The 21,812-nt window shown below is 47.4% G+C and overlaps 1 protein-coding gene across 1 annotated transcript; it reads right to left on the bottom strand.

Moving 5' to 3' along the window:
* Window positions 1-755: 755 nt before the first annotated feature.
* Window positions 756-21,574, bottom strand: LOC120062092 (spondin-2-like). Its single transcript, XM_039011901.1, has 6 exons — window positions 21,482-21,574; window positions 6,713-6,932; window positions 2,826-3,046; window positions 2,389-2,580; window positions 1,883-2,054; window positions 756-1,740 (listed from the first exon to the last, which is right to left on the bottom strand). Exons 2-6 carry the CDS (start codon window positions 6,930-6,932, stop codon window positions 1,553-1,555), a joined length of 993 nt encoding a protein of 330 aa, XP_038867829.1. The 5' UTR covers window positions 21,482-21,574; the 3' UTR covers window positions 756-1,552.
* Between the last annotated feature and the right edge of the window lie 238 nt (window positions 21,575-21,812).

A 21,812-nucleotide genomic window follows, 5' to 3' on the forward strand; every position in this document is an offset into this window, starting at 1 on the left:
GCTGCGTTCACATCGCCAGCCCAATTGTGATATTTTTTTCAATAATTGGTATTTTGACCAATCAGATCAGCTCAAAAAAGAGCTGATGCGTAAAATCTGATGTGATTGGTCAAAAGACCAATTAGTTGGAAAAATGCTCCGAAGTTTGCTGCCTTTATAAACACAGCCAACGTGTCTGGATATCTGGTGAGAAAAATGTTCTTTTAGCCTAAAACGTAAATCGAAAGATTTTTTTTTTTCCTGACCAAAATTACTTCTGTCTGGACACAACAGAGATGTGGTATACTCTGTACAACGCAGTGTTTAGAAGCAGTAATTTTTTACCTTTTGCTCAACCTTAACCCACAAACTGCAAATCTGTCAATTTGTTTCACAGTCTACCACATGCATTTTAGTGTGGGGTTTTACCAGTTGGCCTATTCCCCCTTGAGACTGAAAAGATTTGGCATGATCTGTTGATATAGCCTTCATTTACTGAATCAATGTCCTTGTCGTTTAGTGATATTTATTAGTGACTCCATGTCTTTATTTAGTAGGTAAAGGCCTTAGCCAGACCAATAAAGAAGTGTCAATACTGTTAAAATTACACGACACAAATAAATTGTGGATTACTGGAACTCCTATTAGACATAATTCAAGGGCGTTCTTCAGTGTGACAGCAGTTTCACATTTGTTCAAGGCCTTTTCATAACTAACACATTAAGACTGTTCAGCTCCCTTGGCATTGGCAGAAATCAAAGAAAACAGACTTTTCTATTTACTGAAAACACCTCCATTTGTATTTATTTCATCATGAGTTACACGAGACACAACATAACATACAAAATGTGTCCTACAAATTAAAAGAGTGAACAGATATAACTGTATCTTTTTTTCTTTTATAAAACCGTCTCTCCAACTTGGCTAGGGTTTCTGACATGGGGTACTGGGCTATAGTTAGCCTTCAGTTGTGTCTTGTGAAAAGGGTATTTATAAATCTGTCTGTGTGGTTGTTGAATGATGGCTGTGCGCTGAGCTGAGCATCATGTAAGATTCCCATATAAAATCAATGCCCCAGGTTCCACAAAGTAAGAGAGTATTATTTATGTGCAAGGACATACTCTACATAGCTGTGTCTCTCTTATGTCCACTGATCATTTCATTGTTCTCTTTTGCCATGTGGGTGCTTGTCATCGATCAACAACAGTGTTTCTTAATACAAGTCCTCAAGGAAAAGTATTAGAGGACTGGTTTGACTTTAGATTGACTTTAGTACTCTATACCAAGACCACATCAAAAAGTAAACTCCATTTAATACAAAACTGGCATTCTGCAGTGAAAGAGTCCATTGCTTGCATTATTGTGGTCTGTTTGTGGTGTTGCATAATTCTCAGAGTCCGGCAATGTGTATGAGTCCCAGTGTTAACTTGGAGATGGGAGTCGCTCCAACTAGAAGTTCCCCCTGATCTAGGATCAGCTTACCATTCCCCAACCGAATCCTAACCTTACTGGCCTCAACCTAAAAGACTTTAGATCAGTGTCTAGGGGCAACTTCACCCTACTCTGTCAGGGGTCACTGGGGCTTCAGGCAGTTGTGTGCCGTGCACTCGGTCTGCTCCTCCATCTCAGGACAGGGGGCTCCAGCGTTAGCTGGCCACAGGAGGATGTAGCGGGTACGGTGGCGGACCCCTCCACTGGAGCAGGGCCCCAGACACAGACCCCAAGACGACCACAGAGACACCTCACAATCCAAAGGTGTCTCTGAGAGGTGGATAGAGAGAGAGAGTGAGAGAATGTAGTGAATTAATAGCACAGAAACACACAGAAATTTGATTAACACAGAGAGAGAGAAAGAGAGAGATTTGAAAGAGGCATGCACACGACCGTGTCCATGTCAACTCACCTGAGAAGCGTTGAGGGTGGATTGGGTGAGGCAGAATGTGATTGGACATGGGAGTTTGACGGGAGGATGAACGTCTCTGTCTGGTTAGCCGTATGGAGGCTATGGGCGGCAGCTCTGTGAGACGGGGGTAGTAGAAGGAGTTGGCTGGGTGCTTGGGCATCTGGGAAGTAATCTGGAGGGGGACAACAGCACATAGAAAACTGTCAACAACAAACCCTAAAACACAAAATAAAATCCCAGATTATGACCGGTACTCATTAATAATTCAAAGCTGTGTGCTTGAACTGTGACATTATGTTAGAGGTAAAACTAAATTAGGCCTATACTTTCAAGTCTTTCATATTAGGGTAATGTTAGCAGCATACCTACATAAAAGGGGGTGGGGCCGCTTCCCCTATACAGGCTACGTTTGGTTTATTTAAAGCCTAGTCATTACAGAGGAAGGGGTAACCTCCATGGCCCTCTTTCCCCCTCAGGTGAAAGTGAAAAGAGGGGAGAAGTCTCACCCGTGTGATGTTTTCCTGGGGGACGGTGGGGTAGTTGGGAGAGGAGAAAGTGAAGCCGCTGTCTGTTCCTGCATCAAAGGGTTGGAGGTCAAGGGTCACTTCCTGTTTCCACTTGCCGCCTTCACAGAGGTTGAGACTGTCCACCCCCACGAACCAATCAGGGCTGGGGATCACTTTCACCATCAGAGAGAGCTGTGTCCATAGAGGGAGGGAAGGAGTGGGAGAGTGGGAATGAGAGAGTTTAGTTCCAGTACACTATTCAGATCCTGTTTGTGTAATATTGGCTGTGCTAATAAGACAGGGTTATAGCTGATGCTAACACACACATCGGTGTGTAAATAGTGGTGTGTGTGCGCGTATGTGTGTGCCTGTGTGTGTGCCTGTGTGTGTGTGCCTGTGTGCCTGTGTGCGTGTGTGTGTGTGTGTATCATGTCTACCAGTGGGCTCCGTGGTTGCAGCAGCAGTTCTGTGGAGCTGTGCCCGATGCCAGTGGCGATGCCTGCTGTTCTGTACATGGCACCGACCGCTCGTCTCTTCCTGGCATCCTTCGCCCCCTTCACCAGATCTACCGTCACCCCTACCTCAGCAAAGTTCTGCACCCCTATACTAGCCAGCGCCCCCTCCTGAAACAGCCGGTGCTGCTTATTATGGGTGATAGCTGTTGGGAGAGGACAGGGAGACAGGTTATTTTTTAATCCTCTGAAAATGCATCTCTCCTTCCTTAATGTCATCATTCTCTCATCTAGCGTCAGTTCATCTCACTGCATTCAAGACCTTTACTCGCGACAGGTAGCCTAGTGGTTAGAGCGTTGGGTCAGTAACCGAAAGGTTGCTGGATCGAATCCCCGAGCTGACAAGGTAAAAATCTGTTGTTCTGCCCCTGAACAAGGTAGTTAACCCACTGTTCCCAGGTAGGCGTCATTGTAAATAAGAATGTGTTCCTGACTAGTTAAAAATAGGTTAAATAAAAAAATGTACTCATCCCAAGACCTTTACTCATCCCAAGACCTTTACTAACACCAAGACCTTTACTAACACCAAGACCTTTACTAATACTAAGACCTTTACTAACACCAAGACCTCATACTAAGACCTTCACACCCCCTTTTCTGATATCTCACAGTACCACTGTTTTCTTTACTTTGGGACAGATGGTTGCCTTTGTTCTCTCTTTGCCCTTAAGAACTGATGTTCTTTGTCCCGTCACTCTCCATTATAAGCCTCATGTGACCTGGCCCAGGATCAGTTGTTATATGGCTTGCAGAGGGTCAGCGACCACAGTCTCAGTCTGTCTCATAACATCTCTGCCTTACCTCACCACATGCACACACGTACACACACACTCCAGACGCACCCAAAAAACACACATGATCCTGTTTCTCCTCAACCGCCGTCACTTACACACTTAATTTAATTTCCATACTAACAGGTTTCCTACAAACTTCAAGTCCCTGAAACCCAATAATAACATGTCACGTTTCAAATTATTCCTGCAAAAAATGATCCCCCTCAACTCCCAGACCCCTAATGGGTCATGGTTTTCTTCTCCAGCTGTAACAAACTCCATTCATTGGCCCCTCTGACTAATGACTCTCTTGTATAACTTTCTTCCCTGGGCCCCATGTCCCTGACCCCCTGGTCCCCTCCAGTCTAAAGTCATCAGAGACGTGTCCATGTCCCCAGGGCCTACAGCATGTGCAAGGTTACTGTCTCTATATGCAGAAACAGGCCGTCACCCTCTGGCAGGCTGAAAGGTTATGGCTGGGAGTTCTGGAAGCCAGACAAACCAACGGCGGCCACAGACAGTGATGCAGAGATCAAGTCTGGCGCACACACATCTCTGGCACACGCATCTGCCATCCATCCACGCTGGTAAGGCAGGGCAGCAGAGCCAAGTAGATCCTGATCCCCCTTCCCCCCTCCCTGAGTGAGGTAAGATATCTGACCCCACCACACCCTAAAAAACATCTCAGCACTCATATGCCTCCAGGACACCAGCAGCCCCCAGATGGAGAGAAGGAGAGAGAAGGAGAGAGGGAGAGTAGGAGAGAGAGACAGAAGGACAGAGAGACAGAAGGACAGAGAGACAGAAGGACAGAGAGTAGGGGGAATAGACAGAAGGAGAAAGGAGAGATAGAGGGAGAGAGAGAGTAGGAGGGAGAGCGAAAGGTACCCACCCTGCATCATCTGGTAATGTTTAGCTTGACTGCCTCACCACTCTCTACCTCCCCTTCACTGCTTTCCTCATTAGTGTCTCTCCCCATGTGTGTGTGTGTGTAGTGGGCTGGGGGTTGGCTGGAGCAGGGGGACCGCAGGGCCAGGCTATGGGGGGAAAGAGAGGCCCGAGGCGGGTTAATTGGCCACCTGTGAGCCCTCAAACCTCCAACACTTGATCAGGTGAGGAAAGGAGCAGGCCGAGCCAGTATCCCTGACCGGCCTGCTATCCCGGACCGGCCTGCTATCCCTGATCTGTTCTCTCTCAAAATAACCCCCCTCGGTCCCCCTTTTTAATTGGGAGCCATGAAGTGAAAGGACTTGAGAGATGAGTGAAGGTATGAGTGTCCTTTCCATTCACCAACCAGTTGTCATGAGGGGAAAAGGGCAAAGAGATGAGGCCATTATAGATAATTGAGACAATACCAATATGGTTTGGAATACTGTAAGGAGCTTATGCTGTATACAGTGGAGAGAACTGTATTTGAGTATTTGATACTCAAATACAGTGTATTTGATACACTGCCGATTTTGCAGGTTTTCCTACTTACAAAGCATGTAGAGGTCTGTAATTTTTATCATAGGTACACTTCAACTGTGAGAGACGGAATCTAAAACAAAAATCCAGAAAATCACTTTGTATGATTTTTAAGTAATTAATTAGCATTTTATTGCATGACATAAGTATTTGATCACCTACCAACCAGTAAAAATTCCGGCTCTCACAGACCTGTTAGTTTTTCTTTAAGAAGCCCTCCTGTTCTCCACTCATTACCTGTATTAACTGCACCTGTTTGAACTCGTTACCTGTATAAAAGACACCTGTCCACACACTCAATCAAACAGACTCCAACCTCTCCACAATGGCCAAGACTAGAGAGCTGTGTAAGGACATCAGGGATAAAATTGTAGACCTGCACAAGGCTGGGATGGGCTACAGGACAAGAAGTTCAAGATGACGGTCAATCACCCTCGGTCTGGGGCTCCATGCAAGATCTCACCTCGTGGGGCATCAGTGATCATGAGGAAGGTGAGGGATCAGCCCAGAACTACACGGCAGGACCTGGTCAATGACCTGAAGAGAGCTGGGACCACAGTCTCAAAGAAAACCTGCAGCGCACGCAAGGTCCCCCTGCTCAAGCCAGCGCATGTCCAGGCCCGTCTGAAGTTTGCCAATGACCATCTGGATGATCCAGAGGAGGAATGGGAGAAGGTCATGTGGTCTGATGAGACAAAAATAGAGCTTTTTGGTCTAAACTCCACTCGCCGTGTTTGGAGGAAGAAGAAGGATGAGTACAACCCCAAGAACACCATCCCAACCGTGAAGCATGGAGGTGGAAACATCATTCTTTGGGAATGCTTTTCTGCAAAGGGGACAGGACAACTGCACCGTATTGAGGGGAGGATGGATGGGGCCATGTATCGCGAGATCTTGGCCAACAACCTCCTTCCCTCAGTAAGAGCATTGAAGATGGGTCGTGGCTGGGTCTTCCAGCATGACAACGACCCGAAACACACAGCCAGGGCAACTAAGGAGTGGCTCCGTAAGAAGCATCTCAAGGTCCTGGAGTGGCCTAGCCAGTCTCCAGACCTGAACCCAATAGAAAATCTTTGGAGGGAGCTGAAAGTCCGTATTGCCCAGCGACAGCCCCGAAACCTGAAGGATCTGGAGAAGGTCTGTATGGAGGAGTGGGCCAAAATCCCTGCTGCAGTGTGTGCAAACCTGGTCAAGAACTACAGGAAACGTATGATCTCTATAATTGCAAACAAAGGTTTCTGTACCAAATATTAAGTTCTGCTTTTCTGATGTATCAAATACTTATGTCATGCAATAAAATGCAAATGAATTACTTAAAAATCATACAATGTGATTTTCTGGATCTTTGTTTTAGATTCTGTCTCTCACAGTTGAAGTGTACCTATGATAAAAATTACAGACCTCTACATGCTTTGTAAGTAGGAAAACCTGCAAAATCGGCAGTGTATCCAATACTTGTTCTCCCCACTGTATGTGTTCACATCCACTTCTTTCTGATCATCAAGGGGGTATCATGAAGTGTCTGGTAGTGGCTAGGGCCTGATTTTGGACTGAGTTGGTGGCTCATCTTACCCATGAGTTTGGACCACTGTGCGGGGGGACGGAACAGTGGGTACTGTTTAGGGAACGTCTGGGGGCTCCAGTGACCCGTGAAGACCAGAATGTAGGAGGCAGGACCTTTGGCTGTACACTCTGTCCCATTGGTCGGTCCGGCGAAGGACAGGGTCAGCTTCAGGAGCACCACCAGCAGCTGCTGCAGCCAACCAAAGGACAGGAGCTCCGATGACATCATCTAACGTGGACACAGAGAGAAGAAAAGTGTCAATCAAAAGTGTCCTCAACAGGAAAAGGGTTAGGGTTTAAGCCATGACATAATTTTCTAAGCTCTTTAAAGGCAGTCAAGTTAGTGTATGTAAACTTCTGACCCACTGGAATTGTGATACAGTGAATGATAAGTGAAATAATCTGTCTGTAAACAACTGTTTGTGTCATGCACTAAGTAGATGTCCTAACCGACTATAGTTGGTTAACAAGACATTTGTGGAGTGTTTGAAAAACAAGTTTTAATGACTCCAACCTCAGTGTAAGTAAACTTCGACTTCAACTGTACTGCGCGTGCGTGCGTGCGAGAGAGAGAGAGAGGAGAGAGAATGTGAATGTGTGTGTGCCCCAGTTCTCTGTACTTGTACGGCTTTAGCGCACAGGGCTACTCTCAACAGCACCACATTTGTTATATTTGCACCAAATTTAAAAGTCAGTGCAGAACAAATTGTTATTTACAATGATTACCTATCCCGGCCAAACCCTAAACCGGACGACGCTGGGCCAAAATGTGAGGCGCCCTATAGAACTCCTGATCACAGCCTGTTGTGATTCAGCCTGGATTCGAACCAGGCTCTGTAGTGATGCCTCTAGCACTGAGATGCAGTGCCTTATACCGCTGCACCATTCGGGAGCCCTCACATCTGCTACCCTTTGCAAGCAATGGCATGCATAGTGCAAGGAAGTGCAAACAACCTTGCGTGCTCTGCAGAACGAATGGTAGACAAATAAATTCAGACAAAAATAACATGCACTATGTCTACAACTCAACTAAAGCTATCTATGGCCCTAAAAGTCGCTCCAACACCCCCATGAAAACAGCTGATTGTCTAACTCTTTGAAGGACCAAAACCAGATCCTTGGAGGTGGGCTGACCACCAAAACCAGATCCTGATGAGGTGGGCTGACCACCAAAACCAGATCCTGATGAGGTGGGCTGACCACCAAAACCAGATCCTGATGAGGTGGGCTGACCACCAAAACCAGATCCTGATGAGGTGGGCTGACCACCAAAACCAGATCCTGATGAGGTGGGCTGACCACCAAAACCAGATCCTGATGAGGTGAGATGACCACCAAAACCAGATCCTGATGAGGTGGGATGACCACTATGAAGCACTACTCAATCAGCGCTCTCCTACAGACCACTCCATCCTGGAAGAACTGCCTGTCCGTCCCTCCATTCAAGACCTCAACCATTCAAATAAAATAAAATTACATTTTATTAGTCACATGTGCCGAATACAACAGGTGTAGACTTTAGAGTGAAATGCTTACTTACGAGCCCCTAACCGGCAGTGCAGTTTAAAAAAAATACGGATAAGAATAAGAGATAAAAGTAACAAGTAATTAAAGCAGTAAAAAAGTAACATTTATACAGGTTCAATGTGCGGGGGAACCGGTTAGTTGAGGTAGTATGTACATGTAGGTAGAGTTAATTAAAGTGACTATGCATAGATGACAAAAGAGAGTGGCAGTGGTGTGGAGAGGGGGGGGGGGGGGCAATGTGAATAGTCTGGGTAACCATTTGACTAGATGTTCAGGAGTTTTATGGCTTGGGGGTAGAAGCTGTTAAGAAGCCTTTTGGGCCTCAACTTGGCGCTCCGGTACCGCTTGCCGTGTGGGAGCAGGGAGAACGGTCTATGACTAGGGTGGCTGGAATCTTTGACAATTTTTAAGGCCTTCCTCTGACACCACCTGGTATAGAGGTCCTGGATGGCAGGAAGATTGGCCCCAGTGATGTACTGGGCCGTTCACACTACCCTCTGTAGTGCCTTGCGGTCGGAGGCCGAGCAGTTGCCATACCAGGCAGTGATACAACCAGTCAGGATGGTCTCGATGGTGCAGCTGTAGAACCTTTTGAGAATCTGAGAACCCATGACAAATCTTTTCAGTCTCCTGAGGGGGAATACGTTTTGTCGTGCTCGCTTCATGACTGTCATGTTGTGCTTGGACCATGTTAGTTTGTTGGTGATGTGGACACCAAGGAACTTGAAGCTCTCAACCTGCTCCACTGCAGCCCCATGGATGAGAATGGGGGCGTGCTCGGTCCTCCTTTTCCTGTAGTCCACAATCTCCTTTGTCTTGATCATGTTGAGGGAGAGGTTGTTGTCCTGGCACCACCCGGCCAGGTCTCTGACCTCCTCCCTATAGGCTGTCTCATCGTTGTTGGTGATAAGGCCTACCACTGTTGTGTCATCTGCAAATGTAATGATGGTGTTGGAGTCGTGCCTGGCCGTGCAGTCATGAGTGAACAGGGAGTACAGGAGGGGGCTGAGCACGCACCCCTGAGGGGCCCCTGTGTTGAGGATCAGCCTGGTGGATGTGTTGTTACCTACCCTTACCACCTGGGGGCGGCCCGTCAGGAAGTCTAGGATCCAGTTGCAGAGGGAGGTGTTTAGTCCCAGGGTCCTTAGCTTATTGATGAGCTTTGAGGGCACTATGGTGTTGAACGCTGAGCTGTAGTCAATGAATAGCATTCTCACATAGGTGTTCCTTTTGTCCAGGTGGGAAAGGGCAGTGTGGAGTGCAATAGAGACTGCATCATCTGTGGATCTGTTGGAGCGGTATGCAAGTTGGAGTGGGTCTAGTGTTTCTGGTATAATGGTGTAGATGTGAGCCATGACCAGCCTTTCAAAGCACTTCATGGCTACAGATGTGAGTGCTACGGGTCGGTAGTCATTTAGGCAAGTTACCTTAGTGTTCTTGGGCACAGGCACGATGCTGGTCTGCTTGAAACATGTTGTATTACAGACTCGGACAGGGAGAGGTTGAAAATGTCAGTGAAGACACTTGCTAGTTGGTCAGCGCATGCTCGCAGTACACGTCCTGGTAATTCGTCTGGCCCTGCGGCCTAGTGAATGTTGACCTGTCTAAAGGTCTTACTCACATCGGCTGCGGAGAGCGTGATCACACTGTCTTCCGGGACAGCTGGTGCTCTCATGCCTGTTTGTGTTATTTGCCTCGAAGCGAGCATAGAAGTAGTTTAGCTCGTCCTGTTGGTTCGTGTCACTGGGCAGCTCTCGGCTGTGCTTCCCTTTGTAGTCTGTGATGGTTTGCAGGCCCTGCCACATCCGACGAGCGTCAGAGCAGTACCCCTCGATCTTAGTCCTGTATTGATGCTTTGCCTGTTTGATGGTTCGTCGGAGGGCGTAGCGGGATTTCTTATAAGCTTCCGGGTAGAGTCTCGCTCCTTGAAAGCGGCAGCTCTAGCCTTTTGCTCAGTGCGGATGCTGCCTGTAATCCATGGCTTCTGGTTGGGGTATGTACGTACGGGCACTGTGGAGACGACGTCATCGATACACTTATTGATGAAGCCAGAGACCGATGTGGTGTACTCCTCAATGCCATTGGAGGAATCCCAGAATATATTCCAGTCTGTGCTAGCAAAACAGTCCTGTAGCTTAGCATCTGCTTCATCTGACCACCTTTTTATTGATCTAGTCACTGGTGCTTCCTACTTGAATTTTTGCTTGTAAGCAGGACTCAGGAGGATGGAATTATGGTCAGATTTGCCAAATGGGGGGGCGAGAGAGAGCTTTGTATGCATCTCTGTGTGTGGAGTATAGGTGGTCCAGAGTTATTTTCCCTCTGGTTGCACATTTAACATGCTGATAGAAATTTGGTAAAACCGATTTAAGTTTCCCTGGCTACTAGGAGCACCGCCTCTGGGTGAGCGTTTTCTTGTTTGCTTATGGCGGAATACAGCTCATTCAATGCTATCTTAGTGCCAGCCTCTGACTGTGGTGGTATGTAAACAGCTACAAAGAATATAGATGAAAACTCTCTCGATAGGTAATGTGGTCTGCAGCTTATCATGAGAAACTATACCTCAGGCGAGCAATAGCTCGAGACTTCCTTAGATATCATGCACCAGCTGTTGTTTACAAAAATACATAGACCGCCGCCCCTTGTCTTACCAGACGCCGCTGTTCTATCCTGCCGGTACATCGTATAACCAGTCAGCTGTATGTTGATATTGTCGTCGTTCAGCCACGACTCGTGAAGCATAAGATGTTACAGTTTTTAATGTCCCGTGGTAGTTTAATCTTCCCAATATCTCGTCCATTTTATTGTCCAAAGATTGCATGTTTGCTAGCAGAATTGAGGGGAGTGGGGGTTTATTCGTTCGCCTCTGACTCCTCAGAAGGCAGCCCGCCCTCCGGCCTCTCTTTCTCCGCCTCCTCTTCACGCAGATCACTGGGGTCGGGGCCTGTTCCCAAGGGAGCCGTATATCCTCCGCCTCTGGCTTGCCAGAATCGTGAAAAAAGAAAAAGGATTCTGGTCGTCCGTGGTGAGTAATAGCAGTCCTGATGTCTAGAAGTTATTTTCGGTCATAAGAGACGGTAGCGGCAACATTATGTACAAAAATAGTAAAAAAATAAGTTACAAACAACCTGATAAAAGAACAAAAAAACACAATCGGTTGGAGGCACGTAAAACCTTTCAAGCGGTTATTAGCTATCCATTCCTTCAAGAACAACAAGACTCCTGGTGCTGACAGCATCCCGGCAGGGCTATTAAGAATGGAGGTTACTCCTGCACCAGAACGCTCCACCAGTACATCACTGAAGATTGGGACCGGGAGATTGTCCTCTAACAGTGGCGGGATGCAAACATTGTCACCATCTATAACAACAAGGGTGACAATTCCATCTACGGCAACAGCCGGGGGATATCCCTTCTGGCTGTTGCCGGCAAGGTCCTGGCCAAGCTGATGCTACACAGGCTGGTGAACAACATCACAGAAGAACTGCTGTCAGAGTCACAATGAGGCTTCAGAAAGAACAGGAGTACGGTCCACATGATATTCATGGCAGGACAACTCCAGGAGATGTGCCGTGAACAACATCAGGACCTTTTCATGGCCTTTGTCAACCTCTCCAAGGCCTTCGACACTGTGAGCAGGTTACTACTTTGGGGCATTCTACTCAAATTTGGCTGTCCAGACAAATTTGACAACCTACTTTGCTAGTTCCATGATGGGATGATGGCTCGGGTGGCCATAGGTGGGCAGGAGTCAGTGCCCTTTTCGAGTAAGCATCGATGTGAGGTAGGGGTGTATGCTGGCACCGGTACTCTTTAACATCTTCCTCCTATGTGTCACCCAGCTTCTCCACAAGGAGCTTGAGGACAGCAGCAGTGTTGCGGTGGACTTCAGGCTGGATGGAAACCTATTCAACATCAGGAGGCTCCAAGCAACCACCAAGGTTTTGACGGAGCGGGTTCTTGAGCTGCAGTATGCTAATGACTGTGCTCTTGTGGCCCACACTCCGGAAGACCATCAGCCTGTCCTTGTAGCGGCTGTGAGGGTCTATAGTGGGATGGGACTGTCTATCAACACCACCAAGACAGAGGTGGTCTGCCAATGGAGATCCAGCCCTCCACCCACCATGACTGTCTTCACCATTGAACACAAATCACTGGCAATAGTCCCGTCCTTCCAATACCTGTGCAGTATCGACCTCTAAATTCAAAATATGATCAAGCAAGCATCAACTGCCTTTGGGAAACTCAGACGCAGGGTTCTCCACCTCTCCACCAAAGTCACCGTCTATCAAGCCGTCTGCATCACCACACTTCTTTACAGCTGTGAAGCCTGAGTCACTTACAGTCGCCACAACAAGCAGCTCGAGCGATTCCACATAAGATGCTTGCAACGCATCCTGGGAATCACCTGGTGCGACTGTGTGCCCCATACAGAAATACTTGCTAAGACCAACTGCAAGAGTATGGAGGCCATGGTCACCCAACACCAACTGCGCTGGCTTGGGCGTGTCATTAGAATGTTTCAGGAGCGCTTGCCACGTTAGATCCTTTATGGCCAGCTACATCTTGGATGGTGGTCTGTAGGGGGGCAGAAGAAGCGCTAAAGACCAGCTAAAATCGTAGCTGAAAAAGTTCAACATCAAACCCATAGACCTAGAGGATGCTGCTGCCAACCGTTCAACCTGGCGGAATCTCTGCCAGAGCGGTGTACAGAGGTGGGAGGAGGAGAGGAGCACAAAAGAGACAGCAAAAACAGCTCAGGAGACATACCACCATGCCTGCCCCCGCCAACACAGACTGCATATGCCCCACCTGCAATAAAGTTTGTGGATCTCGGATTGGACTCTACAGTCACCAGAGAATTCACTGTTAACTCAGAAGTGGAAGTCATCATCGGATACGATGGACAACCATAAGCAAGTAAGCGTGTGTGTACGCATTTTGGGTGCCTGTATGTGTGTGTTTGCCTGTGTGTGCGTGCATGCATGCATACTGTCCACACTATGGTGTGTGTGTGTGTGTGTGTGTGTGTGTGTGTGTGTGTGTGTGTGTGTGTGTGTGTGTGTGTGTGTGTGTGTAGACATCATGGTTTCCGCTCTGTACAGTGAGGGAATAGACTATGACTGCATTGGCACTTCCTTCTCTCTGTCATAGTCTGAACAGGGACCGTCCTGGACCACAGCAGGACTGAAGAGGGGACAGTGGTTTTGCAGCTTATTCTCAGACTGCCCTCAGTGTCTATGGTTGCATTCCAAATGGCACACTATTCTCAATGTAGTGCACTATGAAGGGAATAGGGTGCCATTTGGGACGCAGACAATTTTTAATCTCAATTTCCATCTACGGACTGAACATACTCTCCTGCAACCCACCTCACCCAATTTGCTATTTTTATACTTTAGAACCGGAACCCCCATCAGAAGCTAGCCAGCTAACTAGCTACTAGCTAGTAGTCAGTTAGCCACTGCTAGCGGTCATCACTGTTAACTTGGACATCAGCCAGCCTCAGCCCGGTCAATTCCTGCCAGTCTGCACAGCGCGATATCAACCCAGAGCATTTCGGACTGCTTTTTCTCTACCACATCTCCAGATTCCTACCGCAAGCTCTGAACCTTCATACCGGATCATCAAAGCTAGCTAGCTGCTATCCGAGTGGCTACTCCTGGCTAACGTCTCTGTCCTGAAGCAAGCACCAGTTAGCCTGAAGCTAGCATCGAGCTAGGCCCATCTCCCGGCTAGCCGAAGAGGTCCATCAGCCAATTGTTGGGCTACAATACCTCTTTTGCCAATTGGCCTGGACCCGTTACTGCCGACACGGAGCCCCGCCGATCCATCACGACTGGTCTGCCGACGTAACAGTCCGAGGGGGTTTCAAAAGGCTCGTCCGTTGCGACGTCCCCCGGAAGCCCATCTGCTAGCCTCGGCTCGCTAGCTGTCTGAATCGTCGTGTCTCCAGCTCGCCTAGCTACACACTGGACCCTATGATCACTTGGCTACACATGCCTCTCCCTAATGTCAATATGCCTTGTCTATTGCTGTTTTGGATAGTGATTATTGTCTTATTTCACTGTAGAGGCTCGAGCCCTGCTCAATATGCCTTAGCTAGCCCTTTTGTTCCACCCCCCACAGATGCAGTGACCTCACCTAGCTTAAACGGTGCCTCTAGACACAAAACTTTTCTCATCGTCACTCAATGCCTAGGTTTTACTCCACTGTACTCACATACTACCATACCCTTGTCTGTACATTATACCTTGAATCTATTCTTCCTCGCCTAGAAATCTGCTCCTTTGACTCTCTGTTCCGAAAGCACTAGACAACAGCCTTTAGCCTTTAGCCGTACCCTTATCCTACTCCTCCTCTGGTGATGTAGAGGTTAACCCAGGCCCTGCAGCCCCCAGCACCACTCCCATTCCCCAGGCGCTCTCATTTGTTGACTTCTGTAACTGTAAAAGCCTTGGTTTCATGCATGTTAACATTAGAAGCCTCCTTCCTAAGTTTGTTTTATTCACTGCTTTAGCACACTTCGCCAACCTGGATGTCCTAGTCGTATCTGAATCCTGGCTTAGGAAGGCCACCAAAAATCCTGACATTTTCATCCCTAACTATAACATTTTCCGACAAGATAGAACTGCCAAAGGGGGCAGAGTTGCAATCTACTGCAGAGATAGCCTGCAGAGTTCTGTCATACTTTCCAGGTCTATGCCCAAACAGTTCGAGCTTCTAATTTTAAAAATGAATCTCTCCAGAAACAAGTCTCTCACTGTTGCCGCTTGTTATAGACCACCTTCAGCCCCCAGCTGTGCCCTGGACACCATATGTGAATTGATTGCCCCTCATCTATCTTCAGAGTTCGTACTGTTAGGTGACCTAAACTGGGACATGCATAACACCCTGGCCGTCCTACAATCTAAGCTAGATGCCCTCAATGTCACATCAATTATCATGGAACCTACCAGGTACAACCCTAAATCCGTAACCATGGGCACCCTCTTAGATATCATCCTGACCAACGTGCACTCTAAATACACCTCTGCTGTCTTCAACCAGGATCTCAGCGATCACTGCCTCATTGCCTGCGTGCGTAATGGGTCCGCGGTCAAACAACCACGCCTCATCACTGTCAAACGCTCCCTAAAACACTTCAGCGAACAGGCCTTTCTAATCGACCTGGCCCGGTTATCCTGGAAGGATATTGACCTCATCCCGTCAGTAGAGGATGCCTGGTTGCTCTTTAAAAATGCTTTCTTCACCATCTTAAATAAGCATGCCCCATTCAAAAAATGTAGAACTTAGAACAGACATAGCCCTTGGTTTACCCCAGACTTGACTGCGCTTGATCAGTAAAATAACACATCCTGTGGCATTCTGCATTAGCATCGAATAGCCCCCAAGATATGCAACTTTTCAGGGAAGTCAGGAACCAATACACTCAGTCAGTTAGGAAAACTAAGGCTAGCTTTTTCAAACAGAAATTTGCATCCTGTAGCACTAATTCCAAAAGGTTTTGGGACACTGTAAAGTCCATGGAGAATAAGAGCACCTCCCCCCAGCTGCCCACTGCAATGATGATAGGAAACATTGTCACCACCGATAAATCTACGATAATCAATCATTTCAATAAGCAATTTTCTACGGCTGGCCATGCTTTCCACCTGGTTACCCCTACCCCGGCCTACATCTCAGCACCCCCTGCAGCAACTTGCCAAAGCCCCCCCTACCCAAATCTCCTTCACCCAAATCCAGAGCTGATGTTCTGAAAGAGCTGCAAAATCTGGATACCTACAAAGCAGCTGGGCTAGACAATTTGGACCCTTTCTTTCTAAAACTATCCACAAGAATTGTTGCAACCCCTATTACTAGCCTATTCAACCTCTCGCATCGTCTGAGATCCCCAAAGATTGGAAAGTTGCCGCGGTCATCCCCCTCTTCAAAAGGGGGAGACACTCTAGACCCAAACTGTTATAGACCTATATCCATCCTCTCTGCCTTTCTAAAATCTTTGAAAGCCAAGTTAAACAGATCACCGGCCATTTCGAATCCCACCGTACCTTCTCCACGATGCAATCTGGTTTCCGAGCTGGTCATGGGTGCACCTCAGCCACGCTCAAGGTCCTAAACAATATAACCGCCATTGATAAAAGACAGTACTGTGCAGCCGTCTTCATCGACCTGGCCAAGGTTTTCGACTCTGTCAATCACCACATTCTTATCGGCAGACTCAATAGCCTTGGTTTCTCAAATGACTGCCTCGCCTGGTTCACCAACTACTTCTCTGATAGAGTTCAGTGTGTCAAATCGGAGGGCCTGTTGTCCGGACCTCTGGCAGTCTCTATGGGGATGCCACAGGGTTCAATTCTCGGGCCGACTCTTTTCTCTGTATATATCAATGATGTCGCTCTTGCTGCTGGTGATTCTTTGATCCACCTCTATGCAGACGACACCATTCTGTATACATATTGCCCTTCTTTGGACACTGTGCTAACAAACCTCCAAACAAGCTTCAATGCCATACAACACTCCTTCCGTGGCCTCCAACTGCTTTTAAATGCTAGTAAAACTAAATGCATGCTCTTCAACCGATTGCTGCCCGCACCCTCCCGCACCGACTAGCATCACTACTCTGGACGGTTCTTACTTAGAATATGTGGACAACTACAAATACCTAGGTGTCTGGTTAGACTGTAAACTCTCCTTCCAGACTCACATTAAGCATCTCCAATCCAAAATTAAATCTAGAATTCCAATTTCGCAACCAAGCCTCCTTCACTCATGCTGCCAAACACACCCTCATAAAACTGACTATCCTACCGATCCTTGACTTCGGCGATGTCTTTTACAAAATAGCCTCCAACACTCTACTCAGCAAACTGGATGTAGTCTATCACAGTGTCATCTGTTTTGTCACCAAAGCCCCATATACTACCCACCACTGCAACCTGTATGCTCTCGTTGGCTGGCCCTCGCAACATTTTCGTCGCCAAGCCCACTGGCTCCAGGTCATCTATAAGTCTTTGCAAGGTAAAGCCCTGCCTTATCCAAGCTCACTGGTCACCATAGCAACACCCACCCGTAGCACGCACTCCAGCAGGTATATTTCACTGGTCATCCCCAAAGCCAACACTTCCTTCGGCCGCCTTTCCTTCCAGTTCTCTGCTGCCAATGACTGGAACGAATTGCAAAAATCACTGAAGCTAGAGTCCCTCTCTAACTTTAAGGATCAGCTGTCAGAGCAGCTTACCGATCACTGTACCTGTACTCAGCCAATCTGTAAATAGTACACCCAACTACCTCATCCACATATTGTTATCTCTCCTCTTGCTCTTTTGCACCCCAGTATCTCTACTTGCGCATCATCATCTGTACATCTATCACTCCAGTGTTAATGCTAAATTGTAATTTTTTTCGCCTCTATGGCCTATTTATTGCCTTACCTCCCGACTTTTTTACATTTGCACAAACTGTACATACGTTTTATGTGTAACTGTGTTGTTGTTTTTGTCGCACTGCTTTGCTTTATCTTGGCCATGTCGCAGTTGTAAATGAGAACTTGTTCTCAACTGGCCTACCTGGTTAAATAAAGGTGAAATAAATAATAATGTGGCTAATGTGACCAGTCCCCCCTCCCTGCAGTATTGGTACAGCAGAGCTGCAGCCGCTGAGATGATCAGATGACAGAACTGTGCGATCAAAGCAGGTTCCTCTTTGCTTCCATACTCATGGTATTTTTATGGTTGCCTGTTAAACTTTGCGGTTCATAATATACGTTTAGAGGGGAATGGGTAACATGCTGACATATACGGCTGCAAACAGTGACCTATCGCTGCAGCCTACTGGTGATACGCCATGAGAAAAAAAGTGGAGTTTTGGAGCAGCCTACATTAGAGGTCACATTATCTGGCACCAGAAATAGGCTTCAGGGACAATGTGTTGTATGATGGGTTTGTGTGTGTGTTGGCTCATTTTAACTGTTTGCATTCTGTGCCTGCCAGCTGTTTAGAGGGCTCAGATATGTTAACCTATAGAAACATCACATACATGCAGATATGTTAACATATAGAAACATCACATACCATGCAGATATGTTAACCTATAGAAACATCACATACCATGCAGATATGTTAACCTATAGAAACATCACATACATGCAGATATGTTAACCTATAGAAACATCACATACATGCAGATATGTTAACCTATAGAAACATCACATACCATGCAGATATGTTAACATATAGAAACATCACATACCATGCAGATATGTTAACCTATAGAAACATCACATACCATGCAGATATGTTAACCTATAGAAACATCACATACCATGCAGATATGTTAACCTATAGAAACATCACATACCATGCAGATATGTTAACCTATAGAAACATCACATACCATGCAGATATGTTAACCTATAGAAACATCACATACCATGCAACAACCTTTCAATGTCCTTCTCGAGTCTTGACAGTGGCAATGGAAAGTTGTTTAGTGCAAATCTCTCAACAATCAGTTTGCCATTGTATGGGACTTACTGACGTTAGAAATACAAGGGTTGGGAGTGCAGTCAGGATACAGGATGAAATACACCAGTAACTGACTCACTAAGATTAACACGCCACAGACCACTGACACGCCACAGACCTGTGGCACACCACAGACATACCACTGACACACCAGACAGACCAGAGACACGCCACAGACCACTAACATACCACAGACCTGTGGCACACCAGACACACCAGACAGACAGACCACAAACCACTGACACGCCACAGACCAATGACAGACCAGACACACCACAGACCAGAGACCACTGACAGACCAGAGACACACCACAGACAGACCAGAGACACACCCCAGACCACTGACATACCAGACACCACAGACCAATGACAGATCAGACCACTAACACACCACAGACCTGTGGCACACCACTGACACACCACAGGCATACCACTGACACACCACAGACAGACCACAAACCACTGACACACCACAGACCAGAGACACACCACAGACCACTGACACAGACTAACAGCACAGGTACATTCATTCTCATCAACACAGAAACAGCACCAACACATTCATTATCATCAGCACCGACACCATTCATTCTCATCAACACAGAAACAGCACCGACACCATTCATTCTCATCAGCACAGAAACAGCACAGCACCGACACCATTCATTCTCATCAACACAGAAACAGCACCGACACCATTCATTCTCATCAGCACAGAAACAGCACCGACACCATTCATTCTCATCAGCACAGAAACAGCACAGCACCAACACCATTCATTCTCATCAGCACAGAAACAGCACAGCACCGACACCATTCATTCTCATCAACACAGAAACAGCACAGCACCGACACCATTCATTCTCATCAGCACAGAAACAGCACCGACACCATTCATTCTCATCAACACAGAAACAGCACCGACACCATTCATTCTCATCAACACAGAAACAGCACCGACACCATTCATTCTCATCAACACAGAAACAGCACCGACACCATTCATTCTCATCAGCACAGAAACAGCACAGCACCGACACCATTCATTCTCATCAACACAGAAACAGCACAGCACTGACACCATTCATTCTCATCAGCACAGAAACAGCACCAACACATTCATTATCATCAGCCAACCCAGACCAGACACTTTTTATTTTTTATTTAACTAGGCAAGTCAGTTAAGAACAAATTCTTATGTACAATGATAGCCCAGACAGCCTCATACTCAGACACAGCCCAGACACAGTCCAGACACAGCCCAGACAGCATCATACTCAGACACAGCCTCATACTCAGCTCAGACACAGCCTCATACCCAGACACATTCCAGACAGCCTCATACTCAGCCCAGACACAGCCTCATACACACAGCCCAGACTCAGCCTCATACTCAGCCTCATACCCAGACAGCCTCATACCCAGACAGCCTCATACCCAGACACGTCCCAGACAGCCTGATACTCAGGCACGTCCCAGACAGCCTCATACCCAGACACGTCCCAGACAGCCTCATACCCAGACACGTCCCAGACAGCCTCATACCCAGACACGTCCCAGACAGCCTCATACCCAGACACGTCCCAGACAGCCTCATACCCAGACAGCCTCATACCCAGACAGCCTCATACCCAGACAGCCTCATACCCAGACAGCCTCATACCCAGACAGCCTCATACCCAGACAGCCTCATACCCAGACAGCCTCATACCCAGACAGCCTCATAGACAGCCTCATTCCCAGACAGCCTTATAATCAGACACGTCCCAGACAGCCTCATAATCAGACACGTCCCAGATAGCCTCATACCCAGACACAGTATCATACCCAGACACAGCCCAGACAGCATCATACCCAGACACAGCCCAGACAGCATCCTACTCAGACAGCCTCATACCCAGACAGCCTCATACCCAGACAGCCTCATACCCAGACACAGCATCATACTCAGACACACAGCTACAGTAAATACACATGAGTTTTCATCAGTGGACACACTAACAGACTTAGACACAGCAGTTTGTTTGGGTTTCTCGGGCACAAGACAACATGTGGAGTGGTGCCAAACAGAGTGCCTGTGGTCATTCGGGCTCTTACACTTTGTAGTTACACTAACCTCATGCAGTGCAGGGCTCTCTCACACACACACACACACACACACACACACACACACACACACACACACACACACACACACACACACACACAATGAAAGGAGGTCATATTATTACTCTCTTGCAAATGCAAGCTGAAGACAAACCCCAGTGTGGACAGTGCAGGCAGGAGTTTGGAGAAAGAGAAAAGGGAGGTGCAGATGAATGCAGGCTGGGTTTGGAGAGAGAGAGAGGAGCATATCCTGAAGCAGAGACCAGGCATTGTTCTTTTATGATAAAACTAATCAGCAGAAAGTAGGGAGGAGGTAAGAGGCAGCACTCACAGCCCTCTCACCATTGCCTTTTGGTAACCGGAACATACACACAGCATAGCATCTTAAACACACACTGTACCACCCCACACACACAGGGACGCCCAAATACAGACTCACACACACAGGGACGCACAAATACAGACTCGCACACAGGGACAAACAAATACAGACTCACACACAAATATAAAAACATTTAGAAACGTGCAGTTTTTACCAGTACGCACGCCCATACACACACGCTCACTAATACTCATGCCGGTACTCAGTGTCTGAAGAGATGCAGACTGAATTTCTTACCTGGTCAGGACGAGTCGGTCAGTGACAGAGGATATATCAGCAGGACAGCTCCAGCCACTCTCTCTTCTTCTCTCTCTACTCCGTGTGGTTGCAGGATCAGGGAGCCTTATCACAGTCTCTCTCTCCAGATATACCTTTCTACAACCCTCCTCCATTGTATCCCCTTGTAATTCCCCTTCTCTCCTCCCTTCCTCTCCCCCAACCTCTCCTTGTATGGAAAGGCACTGCACAGCCCCCCCCTCCTCCTCTACAGTAGCTATCTCTTCCTCCCTCCCTCCCTCCCTCCCTCCCTCTCATTCTCTCCCACTCTCTGTGTTGCTGTGTAAACTCA

Source organism: Salvelinus namaycush, chromosome 17, assembly GCF_016432855.1.
Source record: "Salvelinus namaycush isolate Seneca chromosome 17, SaNama_1.0, whole genome shotgun sequence".
In the NCBI taxonomy this organism is placed as follows: Eukaryota; Metazoa; Chordata; class Actinopteri; order Salmoniformes; family Salmonidae; genus Salvelinus; species Salvelinus namaycush.

Coding starts and splice junctions, on each gene's coding strand:
- LOC120062092 (XM_039011901.1), bottom strand. CDS start 6,932: ATGATGTCATCGGAGCTCCTGTCCTTTGGTTGGCTGCAGCAGCTGCTG. Junction 2,055..2,388: donor CCCAGGAAAACATCACACGG/GTGAGACTTCTC, acceptor GTCCCCCTCCAG/ATTACTTCCCAGATGCCCAA. Junction 1,741..1,882: donor CCACCCTCAACGCTTCTCAG/GTGAGTTGACAT, acceptor TCCACCTCTCAG/AGACACCTTTGGATTGTGAG.